At 40.9% G+C, this 21,315-nt stretch overlaps 5 protein-coding genes across 8 annotated transcripts; 2 read left to right on the top strand and 3 right to left on the bottom strand.

Moving 5' to 3' along the window:
- Positions 1-3,054: 3,054 nt before the first annotated feature.
- Positions 3,055-5,480, bottom strand: LOC111597750 (dnaJ protein homolog 1). The gene is made up of 2 exons (XM_023312599.2): positions 5,232-5,480; positions 3,055-4,812 (listed from the first exon to the last, which is right to left on the bottom strand). The coding sequence occupies exon 2, from the start codon at positions 4,781-4,783 to the stop codon at positions 3,725-3,727; it is 1,059 nt and encodes a 352-aa protein (XP_023168367.1). The 5' UTR covers positions 4,784-4,812; positions 5,232-5,480; the 3' UTR covers positions 3,055-3,724.
- A 329-nt stretch (positions 5,481-5,809) lies between these two features.
- LOC111599541 (ubiquitin carboxyl-terminal hydrolase 47) lies at positions 5,810-15,083 on the top strand. 4 transcript variants are annotated; one of them, XM_030222710.1, is made up of 10 exons: positions 5,810-6,028; positions 9,263-9,509; positions 9,578-11,202; positions 11,264-11,675; positions 11,740-12,654; positions 12,783-13,784; positions 13,851-13,977; positions 14,040-14,110; positions 14,183-14,316; positions 14,375-15,083. In XM_030222710.1, exons 2-10 carry the CDS (start codon positions 9,318-9,320, stop codon positions 14,583-14,585), a joined length of 4,689 nt encoding a protein of 1,562 aa, XP_030078570.1. In that variant the 5' UTR covers positions 5,810-6,028; positions 9,263-9,317; the 3' UTR covers positions 14,586-15,083. The 4 variants fall into 4 exon arrangements, with proteins under 4 accessions (XP_030078570.1, XP_030078578.1, XP_030078576.1 ...); XM_030222711.1 differs by lacking the exon at positions 5,810-6,028 and adding an exon at positions 6,920-7,008; XM_030222718.1 differs by lacking the exons at positions 12,783-13,784; positions 13,851-13,977; positions 14,040-14,110; positions 14,183-14,316; positions 14,375-15,083 and having other exon boundaries at positions 11,740-12,320; positions 12,386-12,530.
- Positions 15,084-15,626: 543 nt separating this feature from the next.
- LOC111599539 (proliferation-associated protein 2G4) lies at positions 15,627-18,805 on the bottom strand. Its single transcript, XM_023315193.2, has 8 exons — positions 18,658-18,805; positions 18,117-18,214; positions 17,681-17,817; positions 17,464-17,620; positions 16,810-17,031; positions 16,301-16,526; positions 15,927-16,054; positions 15,627-15,857 (listed from the first exon to the last, which is right to left on the bottom strand). Exons 1-8 carry the CDS (start codon positions 18,743-18,745, stop codon positions 15,741-15,743), a joined length of 1,173 nt encoding a protein of 390 aa, XP_023170961.1. The 5' UTR covers positions 18,746-18,805; the 3' UTR covers positions 15,627-15,740.
- Positions 18,806-18,927: 122 nt separating this feature from the next.
- Positions 18,928-20,495, top strand: LOC111599538 (adenosine 3'-phospho 5'-phosphosulfate transporter 2). The gene is made up of 2 exons (XM_023315192.2): positions 18,928-20,249; positions 20,311-20,495. Exons 1-2 carry the CDS (start codon positions 19,207-19,209, stop codon positions 20,465-20,467), a joined length of 1,200 nt encoding a protein of 399 aa, XP_023170960.1. The 5' UTR covers positions 18,928-19,206; the 3' UTR covers positions 20,468-20,495.
- Position 20,496: 1 nt separating this feature from the next.
- On the bottom strand, positions 20,497-21,252 carry LOC111599540. Its single transcript, XM_023315194.2, has 3 exons — positions 21,162-21,252; positions 20,852-21,089; positions 20,497-20,784 (listed from the first exon to the last, which is right to left on the bottom strand). Exons 1-3 carry the CDS (start codon positions 21,179-21,181, stop codon positions 20,605-20,607), a joined length of 438 nt encoding a protein of 145 aa, XP_023170962.1. The 5' UTR covers positions 21,182-21,252; the 3' UTR covers positions 20,497-20,604.
- Between the last annotated feature and the right edge of the window lie 63 nt (positions 21,253-21,315).

Below are 21,315 nucleotides of genomic sequence, written 5' to 3'. Positions count from 1 at the left end.
TTATTATTAAACAATTGAAAAATACTGAAAGAAATGTTAAAGTTGCTTTCGAACAAAGTGAAAAAGTTTCGAATTGTTTTTTAAACATAAAAGAAAAATAAAATGAAAACATCGAATGAGGAAGAAGAAGAGGAAGAAGCAGAAGCAGAAGAGCGATAAGAAACGTTTGTTGTTTTTTGTTTACGTTTTGAATGGAACAACAAAGACAAGACTTTGATTTACATAATATCGATTGTATTTAAATGTGCAAACACATATAATAAACGTATAAATATAGCAAAGGATTTTGAGCGAAACAATTTAATGAGAAAACAAAATAAAAACAAATATTAAATAAACAATGTGAACAAATTCAAATGCATTTGTCGCTGAAAAAGACTTGAAAAGTAAATTTCGATTTAAAATACATTTATTGAGGAGAAAAACGTGAACAAATTGAAACATTGATTGTATTTAGGCTTAGGCAATTTCAAATGAAAACCAAAAAATAAAAGAACAAAAAAAATACAAATACAAACAAAATAATTTAAAAAAAAATATTTAAAATGCAAACTTTACACAAACGTTCTAAAACAAATTTAAAGTAAATAAAAATAAATGAGAAAAATCTTAGCGAGTTAAGCGAACACGAAAAGCAAATCAACAAACACAGCAAAATGTTTAGTTTGTAGTCAGTACACTGAAAGAAAAACAATTATGAAAACAAAAACAAAAACAAAAACAACAAAATACCATACAGAAACTTCACACGCATTAAACTAATAAAACAAAAAACCAAAATAGAAAAAATTTAGTCAAAATGTTAAACTAACAAGTAATACTAACTAAAAGAAAACAAAAACAAAAACCAAGAGAATTCCATACACTTAAACAAACATATTTATAACACAAAAACACACACACTCACACTAAATCGAAATTTGAATTTCGAAATGCGAATTCGAGTCGAGGATCACAAATCCCAACAAAAAGCAGCCAAATACAGCAAAAGAAAACCGAAACTTGTTAAGCGCGAGCAGAAAACACTTGAAGAAAGCAAATGAGGTTCTAGCTATATAAGAAGCAAAAACACTATACACTGCGAGAAAAACAAAAGGAAACACTCTTCTAGCTAAATTACAATAATATAAATACTAATTAAGAACTTCACTCGACAAAAACACAAATACAGGCATAGCTAAATTCCATAGAACAACAAAAAGAAAACGACCCCAAAAAGTTGAGCACAAAACAAATTTCAAATTCATTTAAACAAAAACGTTTTTTTTTTTAATCTTTTCCTTTGATAATGAAAAATAATAATTATATTGGTTGTGAATGCCGTTTGAATGTTATTCGAATCAGAAATAAGAAACTAAAACCAATTGCTGAATGAACTTCAAATGCCAGCTCATCAAAACGTGTGTGCACTGTAGCCGCAGTGGAGCGACTCCTCCACGTTCGCAGTGCGCTTGAGTGTGGAATATCATGCATTCATTTTGTCAACTCCTCAAACACAAACAAAATCGAAACATAATCAAAAGAAAAAAAAAACATTTTTAGGTTTCCAAGCAAATTGAATTAAAATAAAATAAAAAAACAACAAAAACAAAACTTCAATTAAAATACAAGCAAAAAAAAGAAAATCGAGTCAGAAATAAAACATAAAATAATATATGCAAGAATTGATAAAATGAATGAATGTTAATCAAACAAGAAATCGCAACATTTTAACATAATTTTTACTGTTTATATAAGTTTGACAACAACAAATAAAAGTAAATAAAATAAATTAAATGAAATGAAATGCAGAACAGTCGCAGTTTTCTAGCTGGAAACTTTAGTCAAATGAAATAGTTAAATTAAAGAACTTATTTAATTGAAGAAGCAGCAGCAGCAGAAGATGTTTAAGTATATATATATATGGAAATCATTCGAAATAGTATAAACTTTTTGTACACATTTGACTATTTTTAATGCATTTTAAATATATATATAAATATTTATATATATACATATATATATATTAATGAATATTAATTAATATATGTATAGTTGTACGCGACACTTCTTTAGTTTAGTTCGGGCCGCTTCTCTCTGCCTTGGCAAGTTGTGCGTTTAACAAATTGTTAATAGTATGCGTATCTTAATTTGTTTATACAATTGTTATTGATTTCATTATGATTAATATTATTCACACGTTTACTTTGGATAGAGCAGAAGCAGCATTGAATAGCGAAAGATGGCAACAACAAGAGAAAAGAAAAAACGTATTACACTAAGAGAAAAACACACACATACACACACACATGCATAAGCAAGTTGACACACAATAGCAACAAAAACAACAACAACAAGTTAAACAGCAAAAACAATTCTAGTTATAAAACAAATAAAATGAAACAAGCATTAAAGAATTCAATTTTTATTATATATATAAATAACAACTGCAACAACAACAACAACATGCAATCGATGTTAATAATTTTTGAAAACAAAAACAAAATGAAATGAAATATACAACAAAAAATACACAATGACAAAAACAAAAATTATTATACAATTGCAAAAAGCAAATTAACAAAACACTCAAAGTAAGGAAAGTGAAAATATGTGAAAATGAATAAATTACAAAGATCCTTTTGAAATGAACAAAAAAAGAAAAACAAAATAAAATGTGAAAGTAAAAAAAAATAAAAAAATTTACTATTTTCTTTTACTGGATGGGCTTACAGGTTTAAAAAATAAAGCTTAATTTCAACAAAAATCCATAGAAGCTTTCATTTAAAGGTAAGAACTAATAAGAACCAATATAATTCCATCTGCACAAAATCCAATTCAATGCATTATTCACAGTTCCAATAAGAATCTAATCTGTAGAGATTGCAACGTATGCTGAAAGCAGTTTCTAGAAAATGCGCAGTCCAATTGTAAGCAAGCGAAATTTCTACAATAGACTAGACATTTGAACATCCAATTAGAATCGCCGTACTTTGATAAGTTTTGTTTCCACTGAATGCAAACTCCCATCAGCTACATATCTAAAAGCTAAATAAAAGGAAACTGTTAACATTATGGTAATTAATTTATTAAATACTTTTCTCTTTTTTTATTTTACAAATAATTATCGTACTAAAACGTACTAGTTTAATTGTATGTGTGTGTTTTCTTGTTTTATGTTTAATAATAGCCCATGTGCCTAAGAGCGGAGTGTTTCTTTTAGATATTGTTGGGAGGAGCTGGCTGGTGTCACGAAGTAGAATTGTTTCAGATATGCTTGCTTTGTAGTAAATTACATTTGGGAAACAGTTTCAACAATTTGGCATTACAATATAGTTATTTGGATTTATTGTTTTAGAGTATGCGGTATTTAATAAACATAATTAGGTAACCGATCAGTCTCCAGCTCAAAACACTTTCAGCTATCTTATACATAATGTGTAAGTGAATCAGTGTTTTGTATTTTCATATCTTATCTTATCGCTCGAACGCGACTCTAAGGTGTTGCATTTGCATTTATATCTACATCGGCTCTAAGTTGGGGAGATATAGAATCAACAGGGAAATTCTTAACCATAGTTTTGGCATGCTATGCGTTGTACGGTAAAACATCACAAGCCTCAGCCGACAAATGAATTTTGTGTTCCCAGTATTAGGATAAGGATTGTTAACTAAAATTAGAGCTTAAACTATAACATATACTATACAAATTTTTGCAGGTGATTAAAGCTCTACATGGTCTACTTTAGTTGGGCAACAGCTCCGCAAGTTGATTTCTTAAACTGGGTGACACTGTATCGGGGAATTTGATGTCGAAAGCGACAATCAGGTCGCCACGCCGCGATGGTTCCTTGGGGAAAGGCAAGCCACGCCCACTAATACGTTTCACTGTCGTGGGTTTGATGACTTCGCCTTGCGTATTGACTGATATACGTATGCTGTCGCCCTGCAGCGTCGGCACCGACACCGAAGCGCCGCACAGCGCCTGCTTTAGACTGAGTGGAGCGATGTAGCGCAAGTCGCTGCCCTCGCGCTTGAATTGCGAATGCGGCTTGTCTCGTATGATGAAGATGATATCCGCGGGCACTTTCTGTGGTGCCTGGTCGCCTTCTTTGGGGAATGTGATCTTGGTGCCTGCCTTCCAGCCGGGCTTTACATTGATGCTCAGCACCTTTTCCTCTTTGCGCGCCGTGCCCGTGGCCATGGACATGCGAGAGATTTTCATTTTCTTTGTGCAGCCTTTGTCAACTTCCTCCAGTGTCACATACAAATCATGCTCGATGGGCGGGTCTTGTTGCTGACGTTTCCGGCTAGGCGCCTGTGCATTGAACGATTGTGAACGGAAGGCGCCCATGGGGTTGCCACCAAAGCCGCCACCGCCGAACATCTCATCGCCGCCAATGTTCATAAACACTTGTTCGGTGCCATCACCGGAGCCGCCTCCAAAGAATGGGCCAAATGGATCCGCCGTGCCAAAGATATTCTGTGAGCCAAAGAACTGTGCAAAAGTGGCACGTGGATCTCCATGGAACTGATAAGTGTAGGCACCGGAAGGACCGCAACCTTCTTGGCCAGGTGGACCGCCCTTCAGGCCATCCTCTCCATACTGATCGAAAATGTCGCGCTTCTTCTTATCTGAGAGCACTTCATATGCCTCGGCGATCTCCTTGAAGCGTTCCTCGGCCTGTGGACTCTTGTTCTTGTCGGGATGGTATTTAAGTGCCAATTTTCGATACGCTTTCTTAATGTCGTCGTCTGTGGCCTTCTTGTCAATACCCAATATCTTATAGAAATCTTTACCCATTTTCCTTCCCTCTAGCGTCCTGCTCTTAACTGCAAACAAAGAAAGCACAAATTATTATAATGTTTTAAATATATGTGTACATTTGTATATATATTTATTTAAATGAAAAGCAAAAACAACAGCACAGTAGAATGTGTCGATTGTATTCTCAACGCGTCGCTCAATGGAATTTGCTAGAAGCTTTGAGTTGTGCAACGACAACGAAAAGCTGCTCTGCCTCTGCCGCTGTCGCTGTCGCGGTCTCTGTCGCTGCCTCAGTCACTGCTTCTGCTGATGTGTTGTCACTCAATGCGTGACGTCGACGCTGTTGTATTTAGGTTTTAAATTTCACATTTAACTAAAATGCATTGTTTTGCTTCTCATATTTATTATGGTTTTCTTGTGATCCTCTCAAATACAGCTTGATAGCAATCTAATTTAAGCAATAATTCATTTGTTAGACTCTCACCTTAATTAGTTGGCAGCTGCGTGCTAATTTTCTGCTTTCAAGTTCACTTTACTTGTCTCTAACTTTAAAATTTTGCTGCTACTTGAATTTCTATGAATCGTACGTAGTCGTAGAATGCACTATAGTCTTAAAATATTTTCTGTATATTGTTTTCAATACACGGTACTGATTTTTTTCTTGTGTGGAATACACACAGTTACGCGTCTCTCTTGATTTTTGCTAAATGACTCGAACTGCCAGCGTGCCTCGCCTTTATATAGACTCTGAGCAGTCTGCTCGTCGAAAATTCTCGATGCTTCTAGCATAATAGGGTTGCATCCGGAAACTGGCAGCCCGATAACAATTGGCGCCAAAGTTAAAACCATTGCCATAACTATCGTTCTATTTACTAAATAAATCGTAGGTATTAAATTGTTTTTAAAAATGCAACGATTATTGATTGGGGCATTGTTTAGTTTACCAAGTTCTTTAAATATTAATTATCGATACATTTATAATCGAATTGCGTCTTTAGCATCGATACTCTTCGTCAACTGACGACTGAGCTATCGAATGCATAGTCGACAGTATGTAAGTCTATCGGTATTATCATCGATAGAACTGCAGCCAAACCGCAGCCGAACAACAAAAAACATTTGTTTCAATTATAAAAATGTTTGCTACTTGGTGTCAACATCAAGCATCCTCCGTTTAAACAGTTTAGATAGCATCAAATTACTCGACTTGTGTATTCCCAGCCGTAGGGCCGGATTGTGCATTTAACCAAAACACAATATTGCAACATTTTCACAGTTCAGGTAAGTGAAATCATACGTATGTATGTGTTCTGTATGCCTACTCACATATGCGATTGTGTTTGTGTGTGCGTGTCTATGTGTTTATGTGTGAGCAAGCATATTTTGGAGCCGCAAGTTTTCCGACATTTGGCCAAGACGTTGAAGGACGCATAGCTTGAACTAGTTTCTGCCACCCAAACAGTCAAATGTGTCACGTTCCAAAGCAAAACCTTGACCGATCGCCCGTCCACCGAGGACCACCCCCAATCACTCCGTAGACTCTAGCAATGAGTGTTGCGCAAACGAAAATTCGCCAACATGCTAAGTACGCCCATCGCCACTGGCCCGAGCCCCCCGTCGCCTTGTCCAAGAGCATCATATGCCGGTACACGGCCAGCGCTTCTTAGTCACTCATGAGACGCTGGCGCGGCACAGCCGAGCCGCACATAAAAATAGTCATTCATCGGACAATTGGCGAGAGCATTTTGTATAAACATTAATAGCACTTTCGCCACAAATTTCTGTCTCTTCTCTATTTACCGCTCTCTGGCATACAGAACATCCATCTAGTATACGTACTTGACTATTTCATTGAATAAATTTGTCTAGATTGGGGGCTGTACAACTGTCGGGTGGACTACACGCCACTGAGAGCCCTGAGCCCTAAAATATACACACACTCACAAACTGAGTTCCACATTTTGCGATTTTATTATCAACAGTTGTTGCTAATAGCGCTAAGTGTGTGTGTGTGTGTGCATTTGTTATTGTTATCAGAGCGCTGCACCCGCTATGAATAACTGCATCGAGTGAGCAATTTGTAGCGTACCCAGCTGTCCGGCTGTTCGGCAATGATCGAGCCAATCATCGTGCACTCTGGGGCGCCAGCGCCAGTTCGTGCCATCGCAGCAGTGGTCAGTACTCGAATACGCGTGAGACGATGTCGTTGCGTTGACGGCGGGATTTCATAGCGCATAGAAGAACTCGGCAGCAATTAGACGGTGTGTGTGTGTGTGTTTGTGTGTGCATATATATATATATATATATATACATATATACTTAATCCTATCTGCTTATGTGCTCGTATATGTGTGCGTGTGTGCTAGCGCTCCAAATGGAGTTATTACTAAATCGTCTAACGTGCAAATCCCCTAGCAATTTGTCTAAAAATAGAAAACATTTAAAATAGAAACTCTTTCGTAATATCTATAGGGAGTACAAAGAACTGTATAAAAGCTTGACATATCTCGAACTCGATATCCCTTACTCTATTTGTGAGTGTGCGAGTGTGTGTGTGGGTGTGTGTACTATATAACTGAGTAATCGGAACTATTTGGCATGTCTCGACCACAAAAACTGAAAATGATTTAAAAATAGCCCGAACTATATGCAAAATTTTAAAATACACACACTTAACACACTCTTCTAGTCTGGCGAATAACATAAAAATCATCGAGAATTAAATTCGTTTCTATAGAAATTTTGAACAAGTCACGCCCAGGCATCGGCGTCAAATGTAAATATTGATGAGAATTCTCGTGCGTTTCAAATATTCGATTGACAGACTTAGAAACACACATTAATATATATACATATGTATATATATATAGGTAGATATATATGTATATAGGTTGTGGCTTGTGCAGTGTTTCGGTAACGAAAACCTTCGAATTTACAAATAGCAAGATTGTATCTGACAGATACTTTTGCTCCCTGCTTTGAATATTTGTTTTTTTCTTCAATTTCTCTGCTTTTGTCGTCGTCGTCGTCGTCGCTTTTCTTGTATTTTTAGACGCACAATTTTTTTATTTTTTATTTTGATTTCTGCTGGTCGCATATTTAAATTTTTGGATTCCACTCTAGCGTACCAGCAACTGCACACATCCACAGACACACACATGTATCTATATCTACATCTATATCTATATCTATATCTATATATCATATAAATGCTTACGTTCATCCAACATGTGTTTGAAATTGCAGCTCATTTGCATTAATCTTTTGGCCAAAGCACTTGCCACAGTCGTTGCCCCGCCTTGTGTCTGTTGCAAGGCCTGCGCCTATTTATAAAAAATCTCAGAGTTGCGCATTTCGTTAATACTAATTGCATTTTGGACATTTAATTAGATTGCTAACGCATTTGCGCAAAGCTTTCCGGTAAACATAGATCTAGGCATATATAGTATAGAGGTATTTTTCCGACAGGCGTTCCTTTTGTATGCGATTTGAATTTCTAAGAATGTGTGAAACTGTTTTGTTTAGCTGAAGCGTTATCAGAAATAGATACAGATTGATGTCAACAGCTGTGTGCTTGGTTTTGACAATTGAGTTCGTGACGAACAACAGATAATAGAACACATTATATAGCTGATATACTATAAATATTTATATATATATATATAAACGTATAGATTATAATAACTGCAAGTTTTCCTTATGCGCTGTGTCCATTACGCCTTAGAACTTTTCCAAAATAATATAATATTTTGTAGTATATCTCTTACAGTACGCCCCTCTGACGTCCAGTTCTTGTACATTTTGCGCATTGCGGCCAAATGTCATACACTACATATATGCCCCACTATAAATATATATATTTATGTATATTCACATATGTATATATTGTAGCACTTCCGTCCGTTACAATGTCGTGCCCGTTGCCCAATGGTTCAACAAAGAAAGCAACAGTCACAGCAACAGCAACATCGTCTTGGAATGACATTCGTAGGAGCAATTTATGCGGCAATTATGACGCTCTTGCTGAAAATTCAGTAGCAGCTGAAATATAGGGAATATGGATATCGCCATACCGTCCGGCCCCAGAATTTGTTTATAAAATTCCGTGCAAGCTTAGTCATGTTCTCGATTTTTTGTCTGTGTGCGGCTGGCGTACAAATAAGGCGCGAAAAAACGCGAACAGCAGCAGGCAGGCAATGGGATTTTGGTTTATTTTCGAATTGAGGTCTATGCGCGGCGGGTGCTGAGGGATCCAACGGGGCTAGGGGTGGCCCCTTCCAACTGATGGGAGCAATGAACAGCACGTGTGGGGCGGGGGCTGGCGGCTTCCTTGTTGCTCTTCACCAGCTGCTGCTGGTCGACTATGCTGGCCAGGCGCTGTCAAGCAGCTTCTCAAATGAAATGACAGTAGTTTTTCATTCTGTCTTTGACTTGTTTCTTTTTTATACATATTTTCAGGCCCTTTTGTTAATTTGCAATCGCTCAAAATTTCTATTTCTAACGCAATTTTTGCAGGCCTTAAACCATTTGGTTAGCATCGCGCAACCAGGACCAGGACCAGGACCAGGACATGGCTGAGAAGGACAACAAAGATAGCACACAGTGCGCCGTCTTTGACCAGACGCCTGGCTCCCAGCAAAAGAAAATCAATGTAGTCGTACGTGCCCATTTTACGGTGAAGCACGTCATCACGCTGATCGGCACACAGTTTGCATATGGAAAATTCGAGCTGCTGCTACAGCCGCACGGCGAGAAAGATTTGGTGAGTTTTGTATGCCCATGTGATTCTCATGCCGTCAGGTCTTACTTATGAATTTCGCACCTGTATAGATTTATCTGAATACTCTGGATACCCAGCTGCTGTATGATGTGCCTGGCTTTGAGCCGAAGCTTAAGAATAACCTGGTGCTGCTGCCAGAGGGCACGTGGGATGGCAATGTAGCCAAACGCTATGATTTGACCATTAAAAAATCAGCTTCAACAATTAGCAAGCAGCCAGACACAACAGAGAACACGACAACGACAAACACTGCAACAATAACAACAACAACAACATCGACAACGACGATAAAAACCGGCGAGAAAAAGAAGCGCACGACTACAACAACGGGAGAGAAGAAGAAAAAGTCGCCGAGCAAAACGAAGACCAGCGTCAGTCCCACAAATGAAACGGCAGCTGAGTTAGGGACAGAAGGCACGGCCACGGCCACGGCCACGATCACACCCACAACGCCTAGCAAGATCAGTACAAAAGTGAAAACCAAAACCATCGAAAACAATGACACTGCTGTGAAGAGTACAGATCAGGTGGATGAAGGTGTGAAGCTACAAAGTGCAACAAACAGCTCTGCTGCTGACATAGCTGAAAACGCGCTAACCAAAGTTAAAAAAAGCGAACAGCCCAAGGAGGAGCTGCCGCAAAATAGTATCCTCATATCATCCACTGATGATGTGGCCCCAGAGCTGTTTAATGTAAGTCCTGTCTCGGATGCTGAACAGCTGTCGGACGATGATCTAGCATTGGGCGCATCGGCGAGTCCCACGCTCTTGAGCCCAGCTTACGACTACGGTAACGCCGGACCATCGGAGCTCGATCTGTTAACCGGCACTGACACTGACACCGATCCCCTGGAACCCAACTTTGAAAGAGAAGTGGCGTATTATTGCTCACTTGCATCGCGCAAGTTCGGAGGTGATGAGGCATCATGGCAGCGCATCACTACCAGCGCCGCCGACTTTGTGGCCTCGGCTAATACAGAAACAGAGACGCATCGAAATGGGGTTGCACCTCGAGCATATGTCGGATTGGTCAATCAAGCAATGACTTGCTACCTAAACAGTTTACTCCAGGCGCTCTATATGACGCCCGAGTTTCGTAATGCTCTGTATCGCTGGGAATTTGACAATGACAACGAGGCCAAGAATATACCCTACCAGCTGCAGAAGCTGTTCCTCAATTTGCAAACATCGTCTAAATCATCGGTGGAGACGACAGACTTGACGCGGAGCTTTGGTTGGGATTCGACAGAGGCTTGGCAGCAGCATGATATCCAGGAGCTGTGTCGTGTCATGTTCGATGCGCTGGAGCATAAATTTAAGAACACAAAGCAGGCAAATCTTATATCCACTCTGTATGAGGGAAAAATGAACGATTATGTTAAGTGCTTGGAGTGCAATACGGAAAAGACGCGTGAGGATACTTTCCTCGATATACCTCTGCCAGTTCGTCCATTTGGCAGCAGTTCCGCCTACGGCAGCATCGAGGAGGCGTTGCGTGCATTTGTGCAGCCCGAGACTCTCGATGGCAACAATCAGTATCTATGCGAGAAGTGCAAAAAGAAATGCGATGCCCACAAGGGACTGCATTTCAAATCCTTTCCCTACATACTGACGCTGCACCTGAAGCGCTTCGACTTTGATTATCAGACAATGCATCGCATCAAACTGAATGATAGGTAATTCACATAATCATCTTTAACAACTCTCTCTTTAAACTACATTTTTTTCTACACACAGGGTAACCTTTCCGCAAAAACTAAATCTGAACAGCTTTGTAAATCGCAATGGACAGGGCGAGCAGTATCAGATGAATGGCACCAGCAGTGTGGACGATTGCAGTACTGCAGACAGTGGCTCTGCCATGGATGAGGACAACATAAGCAGCGGTGTGGTAACCACGGCCAGTTCCAGTCAGCATGAAAACGATATTAATTATGAGGACGAGGGTATCGACATGAGCAGCAGCACCGGCAAAAGCGCAAATATGGAGGCGAGACTTAAGCAGGAGTTACTGTCGGGTCCATATCTCTATGAGCTATTTGCCATCATGATACACTCGGGCAGTGCTTCAGGCGGCCATTACTATGCTTATATCAAAGACTTTGAGAATGACGAGTGGTTCTGTTTCAATGATCAGAATGTATCCACGGTAAGTAGCTGAGAATCTCACGAGATGCTATCAAACATTTCATGTCTCTCTCTTACTTTTGCAGATCACACAAGAGGACATTCAGCGCTCATTTGGCGGCCCCAATGGCAGCTATTACTCTAGCGCCTATACGTCCAGCACGAATGCTTATATGCTTATGTATCGACAGGTAGACGCCAAGCGAAACGAGCATGCGGCCAAGTGTAATGACTTTCCAGAACACATCAAATCTCTTCTGCCTAAACTACATGCCGAGGAGGATACGCGCGCCTCTCGTCTGGGAAGGCATATCACTGTAACAGATCTGGCTCTACCAAATATGTACAAGGCCCGCGTCTACTTCTACAATCCGTCGCTTAAGAAGCTGGAGATGACACGTGTATTTCTGTCGCAGAATTTCGATGTGAATAAGGTTCTTATGTCGGCCCACGATATGCTCAATGTGGAGCAGTTTGCGCCGATCTCACGCTGTCGCTTGGTTGCATACGATTCGTCCATGGACACAATCATACAGTCACTCGAGAACTGCACTGATCCGGCATTAACGGAGCTGCGTTCCTCACATAACTGCAATTTGGACTTTTTGCTGGAGTATAGGGCCGAGGATCAGCAGTTTGAAAATTATCCCAGCGATGGCACTACGTGGTATGTTTTTAAGGTAGATCTCTCGAACATGGCGATGGACGGTCCCTTCCTGGTTTATTCAGCAGCGCTGGAGTCAGGCGACGTGTTGCGTCGCTCGATTGCAATACGTTTGCACATTAACGAGCAGAATATCGTGGTTGCCACTGTGCGCTGCAAGGCGTTCGTTGCGTACGATCCCCAACCGACTCTGGAGATGCAACAACAGCTAGAGCAATTGGCCAACTCGCAATTCAAATACATCACATACTTTTACTTAAATGTGCCTAACACTGATGCCAGCAGTCTCGAGATGCTGGGCGTGCCCAGCAGCGAGCCCATTGCCACTCCCATCGAGGTAAGTCTCTTGACCATTGACCAGCCCAGTTGACACAAAATTGTGGCCAATATTAAATAGTTTTTAACGTCAAATGCAAGTATTGAAGAAATTTGTCAAAGTGCAGGTAACTCTTCTCCTCATTGCAGACCACCAATGGCAGCGCCGGCAGCGATGTAGTGGACGCTTCTATGATGAACGGCATCAGCGGCACAAACGGCACGGCAACGCCCGAAGCTGTTAGCGCCGGCAACAACGACTGTGATTGGCGTCGTTATAAGCGCGATCAGCCAGATTCGCTGGCGCTAGCGACGTCCGGCCATGAGTCCAACTCGGAGGACAGCAGTCTGAGTGATGGTGACCGCACGCTGGTCGAGAATAGCTTACAGCATCGCGGGGGCGGTGATAGCCAAATAAGTTCTACCAGCCATTCACCACAACTGTCCAGTCCCGAAGACGAGGCCGCCTCCCATGATACCATGATGCGCGTACACGCTTACTGCAATGGCAATGGCAGCTATGGTAGCGAAGCGGGCGACACCAACTCATTGCCAGCCAGCACAACTACTCACTTTTTTCATGCCATCAAAATCGATTGCGTGGATATGGCTGCCAGCAACAGCACAAGTGGCCATCAATCCGATGACGAAGTTCAACTGCGTAAGCCAACGCACGCTTATAAACTTCTCGTGGGCACTCATATGCGTATGAGCACCTTCGAGCGACACATTGAGCAGCTGATACGTGTGCCTAGCGCCTACTTTAAGTTACAACGCAAGCATAATAATACTTTATCCAATGATCAGACCAATTCGCTGGTATTTCTGAACGAGGGTGAGACGCTGACAGTTGAGCTCGGCAAGACACTGCAACCGTTCGAGTACAAGTCAAAGATATTTTTCTTGCGTCTGTCTGATCTGGACAATGAGACCGCCAAGCTGCCATGCGTCTGTGAGTGGGTGTACAATACCACAACCACCGTAGAGCAGGCCAAACAGGAGCTGGTCGCCAAACTGCATCGCATCGATGCAAAATACACCTCCCTCACCGTTGACAATTGCCGCATCTGGCTGAAAGGCGGTCGCTGTCCGATTAAAATACTCGCGGATGATGAAACACTATACAGCGATATGCGCACAGGTTCCCTAGAGGTGAGCACGCAATAATAATTCCATATTTCTAGGAGCATATCCAATTCTGTTTATTTTGTTCATCAGTTCATTGTGCAAGAGTGTGAGGAGGGCGTAGTGGCGCAGCCAAAGGACGATGCTTTAACTATATTCGTGCGTCGCTGGTATCCAGAAAAATGGGAATTCGGAAAATTCCAGGAAATCACAATAGACAGTAAGCTAGATATAATTGATGAAAGAAATAAGCATTTTACTAAATCTTATTCCTACTTACAGAGGACAGCGAAATTAGACGTTGTTTATCACAAATATGCAATATTACTGTTGACCGATTGAGTTATAGAAAGGTAATTTTTATACAGATATAAATATATATATATATATATATCTCTTAAAACACGTCTAACTCTCCCTTACAGCTTAATAGCTATTTTCCCTGCACAAGCATATCGGCAGTTAGCGTTAATGAGGCCGTTAACTGGATGTCTGTGCCCGTCGGTTTGGACATGTATCCGCTGAACACGACGCAAAACGGCAACATGTATTTGTATAAGTGAGTGGGAGATCATCTCTCTCTTTAATGTATCACTCAATTTATGGTTTGCTTGCAGAGATAAGAACGCGCCGGTTCGAGAGCTGTCGGCAGATGAGCGTCGCTCATTGACCAATAAGGAGAAGGCGCGCCTGGACCGACTCGGTTGCATTTCAACGCCGCGCTACTCTCATCGTCGTGAACGAGCGCTAAAGATCTATTTAGATTCGCCGGAGAAGCCCAGCAATGTAACCGCCTCGGCGCCGATAGATGCACATGCCGACAACTAATAGCCTGAATGGCACTATCATCATCGTTGTCGTTTTACCCCGCTCCCTCGCTGGCTGTTGTAGACTTGCTTGTTATATAACCAGATCCAGCAAATACATGCAACATGTATTCCAGCTAACACAAATGCAATTGATTGAAATCGACGACTCCATCGACGGCGCATCTCTCTCCACTTTGGTTGCACATTTTATTTCGCATATCTCGCGAGCGCACTTCTCGTTCTCATAATTCACTATTCATACGATCATTCGTAGCAATTGTAATATGTAATTTGTTTTGTTGTTTAATTTTGTTGGCACAATTTCGTGTGACGTGTCGGTATGGAGAGTTCGCGGATGGGGCTGTTGGGAAAGAGTGTGTGGAATGGGTGTCCTAGTAACATTAACGATAACAACAAATATTCTTGCTACTTTTGTAAACAAGAGTTCAGAGATGAGACTGTGTACAATTTTAATTACATGCAAGAAATTCAAACACAAAAAACATAAAGATTGTGAAAATAACTTAATTACGCAAAACATAAAAATAAAAGAAAAATTATTTGTATTGGAAATAGTCATCTTGGTTCATTTTATTAAAGTCTCTTTACTTAAACATATTAAGTGATATATGAAACAGTCTAATGATATATCCAACCACAGTCCAAGAAAACTCAGTTTTATTTATCGGCTTTTTCTTTTTTTATATAAAATGTTAATTTTATTTAATACCTACTACGCGCGGGGTTTTTAACGTTTTTTTCTTCTCTTGAATCATAAGTTCGTTTCTAAAGATATTGTTTACTTTAAAAATTACAATTACAATTCTTCGTTGCGATTTGAAACAAACCGATTATGAAATTTAAAAACGAAAAAATCAGTACGCTTTTAAAAGGAGGGAAATATTTATAGAGCTGGCCGCACTTTCAGCTTTTCGGGTTCGAAAAACTCAATAAGCTTTCAAGTGGTTATTTATCTTTTTCTTTTTCTTATAGTGGAAATATTTAAAGTTCTTGGAACGAAAACGTATTATGTTGTTGTCAAATGATTTTTCTGGTTTACTAATCAACGAATTCTATAGTAAAAATTTATAGAGCGGCAGCAGTAGGCAGCGCAATTGTTCACATTGTTGTTGCTTTAAGGGGGCATGTTTTGTATGGTATCCGGGTGAGGAGCTTATGCCTTGGTCTCAACGGCCGGCGCCGATTCCACTTTTGTCGCCGCACCACCAGCAGCTGCCTTCTTGCCTTTGCCCTTGCCCTTGACCGGTCCCAGGGGCTGTTCGACCAGCTCCTAAATAAAAATAAATTATACAAAGTTTAAAATTTTGGTCATACGCGATCAGCAAAAAGTATTGCTTACCTTCAGGTTAGGTTGCGCGATGCTGTGTTCGCTTACGTAGATGTCGGCATTAAACGGTATGCCGGTAACCAGGTTGACGCCGTTGGGCATGAGCAATACCGTGTGTTTGAACTGTGCTACAATCTCAGCTGCAAGAAAAAACCGAAAAAATTAGAGGATATCTTTTTAAAATATAAATATTGGAAAATATATTGAAACTTTTGTAGCAATGGCATGTTCAGACCGAGGCCATAAAAAGAGGCGACGGCTGAAGACACCAAAGCCTTTGGAGCTTTGTTCTAGCAAAATGTCTGGCCGAAATTGGCAGCTCAAGAGTTATACCAAATCCGGAATTAAGTTTTGCAGGATTAAATAAATCATTAAAAGTAACTTACAAGGCTTCTCGTACAGCACTTGGAAGGGCTCAATCATCTTGTGTGAGACGCATTCGACGACGCCCATGCGCGCCTTAGTCTCTTCTTCAAAGCTGCGGATGTTGAAGGGCATATTGCCATACTTGGTTTTCACCTCAGCGAGTAGGGCACGAGATGCCTTCAGCTTAAGCATGTAGTTCTCATCGGACTTCTTGTAAATTGAGACCTTTGTGTCCTTCTCGCGACCCTGAAAGACAAACCTTAATATTAGCAAAGCTGCGAAACCAAACATCAACAAGATTCAATGTATTTCAATGCGTTCTCAGATCTCATAATCTTACAATCTCCGGACTAGCAATACCGCAGCTTCAAAGCTGACATGTGCCAAGTAGTTAAAACACAACTCGCCAAGCACACAAGGCACTTACATGATCAACCCCTTCGCCTTGCAAAGCCAATCCTCAAGCGCGTGTTTTTAATCATTGAACAAATATTAGCTGATAACTGTTCCTTGGGAACACATTGCTTACCACGCCTTCACCGCTGCTGACGATGACATCAATGGCATAAACCTCGTGCTTCTCAAAGGTGCACTTCTCATGCTCCTTTCGTTGCGCCTCACTCGGATTCTGTATGATCGTCTTCTCACCATCGATTTTGAACTGCTTCAACTCATGACTAAGCATGCCCTCAATGGGCTTGCACTTGTACGACTCGCTGATTTGTTGCACGGCATCGGTGATTGAGTAATTCTAAAATAAATGTAAGACAGATCATGTTTAGGTTCACAACTAATAGCTATACTAAATATGATTTTTCGAACATATGAGCTAAATATAATTTAAATAAATTGTGTGCAATTGTAAAGACCGAACATTTCTGTGTATAAACTCGTTCAGTTCACGAAAATGCCGCAATTGATCTTTGCAGACGTTGAGCTGTACTGTGCCATTTATATTTTTTGGGCAGCAGCCAATCCGTTGCCTGCAGCAAAAGGGTTACTATATACATATATGTGCGAGTGTGAGCAATCAACACTAGCCCAGCCATCGATCTGATGGCAGCGCATTCGTCAATTGTCGCTGATGTTCTGTGCAAGTGTTGAGATGTGCTGACGCTGTGTTTAATACGCTAGACAATCCGTTTCTTGCACCATAACTAAAATGATAAAAAAAAAAACTTACGCTGGAACCGGACTTGAGCAGACGCAACGCCGCTTGGACGGACCAATACGCAGCCAAGATGACATCAGCTTGACGTCCGCTTATTTTCTGATCCGCACCAACGACAATTGTGTGCGCAGCCACAGCAATGAAGCCATCAATATGGGCACCCAAATCGCTGTATATACAAGATAAATTAATTATATGTGTAATAACAAGAGTGAGCCTAAATACTTACATTTTGACTACATCGCCCGCCTTTAGCGTGTAGTCGGCATCGTTTTTAGCTGGCGAAAAGTGACAGACACAATTGTTAACCGACAGACATGTCGGAAATGCGATACCCTTCTTCAGTTCCTTTTCCTTTTTGTATACCTAGAGATGACAGCGTGTTAATCGATTTATCATGCTAACACTGACAATTGGCTGCTTGCCAATTGTGTCCTCAGATCTCATAATCTATGAATCTTCGGGCCTCAGAGCATGCACGCCGACCACAGACTGCGTTCAAAACGCACGTGGATGAAAATTTCAAAACACGCGGCGCACACACATGCTGCCAGTCCACAGCGGAGCACACGCAAGAGATCCTCAATTGTGTTAGTTTTAATCATTGGACTTGTTTTGACTGTTTGGTTGATGGTTTTTAGTGGAAATATCCACTTGAAACTTACTTTGCCGGTTTCTTCAGTCAGCAGATTGTCGCCCTTGGTGCATATTTCCCTCACAGAGGCGTCCACCACACAGAGTTCAATCACTGTCTTCAGTGTTTCTAAAATTAAATACATCAAACAGAAATAGTCGAGTTATTTCCATGTGAAACGAGTTTCGGCACGTCTCGAGTGGCATTGTGAATCTCTCATTAGCATTGCAATTTCACATTGGCCTTTCTGGTTTTTTATGAAACTGAAGCTCAAAAAGCAGTTTCGATAACTTTTTATTGTTTTAAAGATGTAATTTAGCAACAACTAGCAACTAAGCTAAAGAATTCAACACCTGAAAACTTTGAGGTTATGCACGTTACGCTCTCACATATCCCGCGTACACCGCCGCGTGGCTACTTAAAGCAACGGCGACGTCAGCGTCAGCGCCGACGTCTTCGTTAGCTCCATTGTTGTCGGCTACACGTAGCGGCCGACGAGTAAATTGCAGAAAATTCAGATTTCACTTTCACTTTGCAGCTCATTTGTTAATTATGTTTCATTATTTACTTACTATTTACAATTTCTCCAGCTAATTTGTATTTGGTAACAACCAAATCTTCAGCAATGGTCTTCTCAGGCTCCTTTTCTACGTCTGCCATTTTTAAAATGAAACAAAATGCGAGAGCTGCTAAATGACGAAATGATGTTTTTAAGAGAATGTAGGGTTGCCAGATAGTTAACTGAAAACATTAAACTGGCAACACTGATCTATGTGTGACCAATTGCACAATTTTGGATGACCATATATTTCAATATTTAAGTAAGTCTGGTAGCACCATACCCAAAATATATATCGCGTTTCGATTTTTAAAAGCCTTTATTTATCGACTGCTCGCAAGTAAAAGAATAAACAAAACCGTACTTGATATTATTAAAAGTTAATGATTTACAAAAGTCGCAATGCATAACAGTGATTATGTAATATTGAGGAATGCAGAATCCATGCAATGTAGTTCATAGTTTTGCGTGGCAATAAATAAAATAGTATATACCGAAACTGTGATAAACCCGCACACACGAGCAGAACGTCGCTGACCACACACACACTTGCACTTACACAATGGTGGGTGAGGGCCAAGCAAACAGCGAACACGACGTTATCAACATAAATAGCAATGGAAAAGGCCAGCAGACGGCTGTATCCGTTTCACCATCAACGTCACAGCGAAAACTCTCATCCCCTTCGAAGTCGACAACACCAGAACTGCGCATTCTCTGCTTTGACCTGACTCACTACAATCGAACAACTCAATTTCTATTGAGTTGTGCCGGCGTTTTCATACTCTATATTATCTACGGATATCTGCAGGAGCTGATATTTACAGTAGAGGGCTTCAAACCATATGGATGGTTTCTCACCTTGGTGCAGTTTGCCTACTACATAGGCTTCGGCCTAGTCGAGCGCCGCTTGGAGGCCTATCGAACGAATGGCGGCAGAATTTGGAGTGTTCAGCCAGCGCCACGTTGCATACCCTTACAGACTTATTTTGTACTCGCCGCACTTACGCTCGGCACCATGGGTCTATCGAACTCGAGTCTCGGCTATCTCAACTATCCCACTCAAGTAATCTTTAAGTGCTGCAAGCTAATCCCCGTGCTAGTTGGCAGCATCATTATACAGGGCAAACGTTATGGTCCTCTGGACTTTGCTGCTGCGACAGCCATGTGCATTGGCTTGGCCTGGTTTACGCTGGCCGATTCGCAGCTGACGCCCAATTTCAATCCTCTTGGCGTTGCCATGATATCCGGCGCACTGTTGTGTGATGCAGCCATTGGCAATGTCCAGGAGAAGGCGATGCGGGAGCATAAAGCATCCAGCAGCGAAGTGGTTTTCTACTCCTACGGACTGGGCTTTGTTTATCTGTTTGTGATCATGTTGCTGACCGGCAACTTCTTTAGTGGCTTCGCCTTTTGCTTGGCCCATCCCCTAGAAACCTTTGGCTATGGCTTTCTATTTAGTCTCTCCGGCTATCTGGGCATACAATTTGTGTTGGCTTTGGTTAGGAGCAGTGGAGCTCCGATTGCCGCCACGGTGACTACTGCACGCAAGGCAGTGACCATAGCATTCTCGTTCCTGCTGTTCAGCAAACCCTTCACAGTGCAGTAAGTAGAGTCATTCGTCGTCAATTTGGTCTCCTATAAAATGTCATGTTTGTCGTTTCAGATATATCTGGTCTGGACTAATTGTTGTCCTGGGCATTTATCTGAATGTCTATAGCAAGAAAAATAAATTGACTTTCTCGGACCTGGAGCACAGGATTAAGCAATGCAGTGCGAGACTATCTCGTTCGTCAAGTCGCAAATTCCTTATTGAAGTCTAATAACCGAGTTTACCAAAAAAGAAATTCACTTTAAATTTAACTTTTAGTCAAATTGGAACAATATTTTATAAGATAACTATGTACTATTCTTAAGTATACATAAATCATTTTGGAACATAACTTGAAAGTTGCCTTTGCTACCTGTCCATATCGAGCTCCATAACGCGCTTGAAGAGATCCTGACGTTCCTTAGCGGATGCTACTTGGCCCATCATGCGGTCCAGAAACTGTCGCTGGTGATTGATTATAAACTTGTTGCACTGTATAATGGTAGCACCCACGTAAAGGGTTCGAAACTTGGCACGCACATCGCCTATCTGTAATCAATATTTATATATATACATATATATATACATATTAAAATTAATATAGTATCACATTTACCAACGTTATCAACGGCAATATGCTTGACACATAGCGATGTCCACGATGCAGGCAACGTATAATTGCAATTTTGGTGCGCTCATTGCAGTATTTCACACGGAAACCATGCTCCAATATACCCAATCCGTAAACTCCATAATATTTCTCCACATTTTGCAGCAAGCACTTGGACAGTGTGTGGTCGTTGAGGCGTAGGGTGTTTACCGGTGCATATGGTACAATCTGTACGGCTATATAGCTGATAGTCCACAACGTTGGATATATAATTAACTGTGTGTCATAAATAAAGGCATTTATTTAATTAGCTTACCGATTTTTAATGCGAACCATCGTAAACAAACACGAGCGTTGCCGCGCAGCGTTGCCAGATTGCTGAAAAGCGTGATAGCGTGCTTGTGATGGGCACAGTTACCGATTAGTCGTGATAGAAAAACATTGATCGTGAAATTAAAGCGACCTTGTAT

This window comes from Drosophila hydei, unplaced genomic scaffold, assembly GCF_003285905.1.
Source record: "Drosophila hydei strain 15085-1641.00,03,60 unplaced genomic scaffold, DhydRS2 tig00000001-arrow-pilon, whole genome shotgun sequence".
Taxonomy (NCBI): domain Eukaryota; kingdom Metazoa; phylum Arthropoda; class Insecta; order Diptera; family Drosophilidae; genus Drosophila; species Drosophila hydei.
Note: the sequence above shows the minus strand (reverse complement) of the source record. Positions and strands in the feature narration are given on the sequence as shown.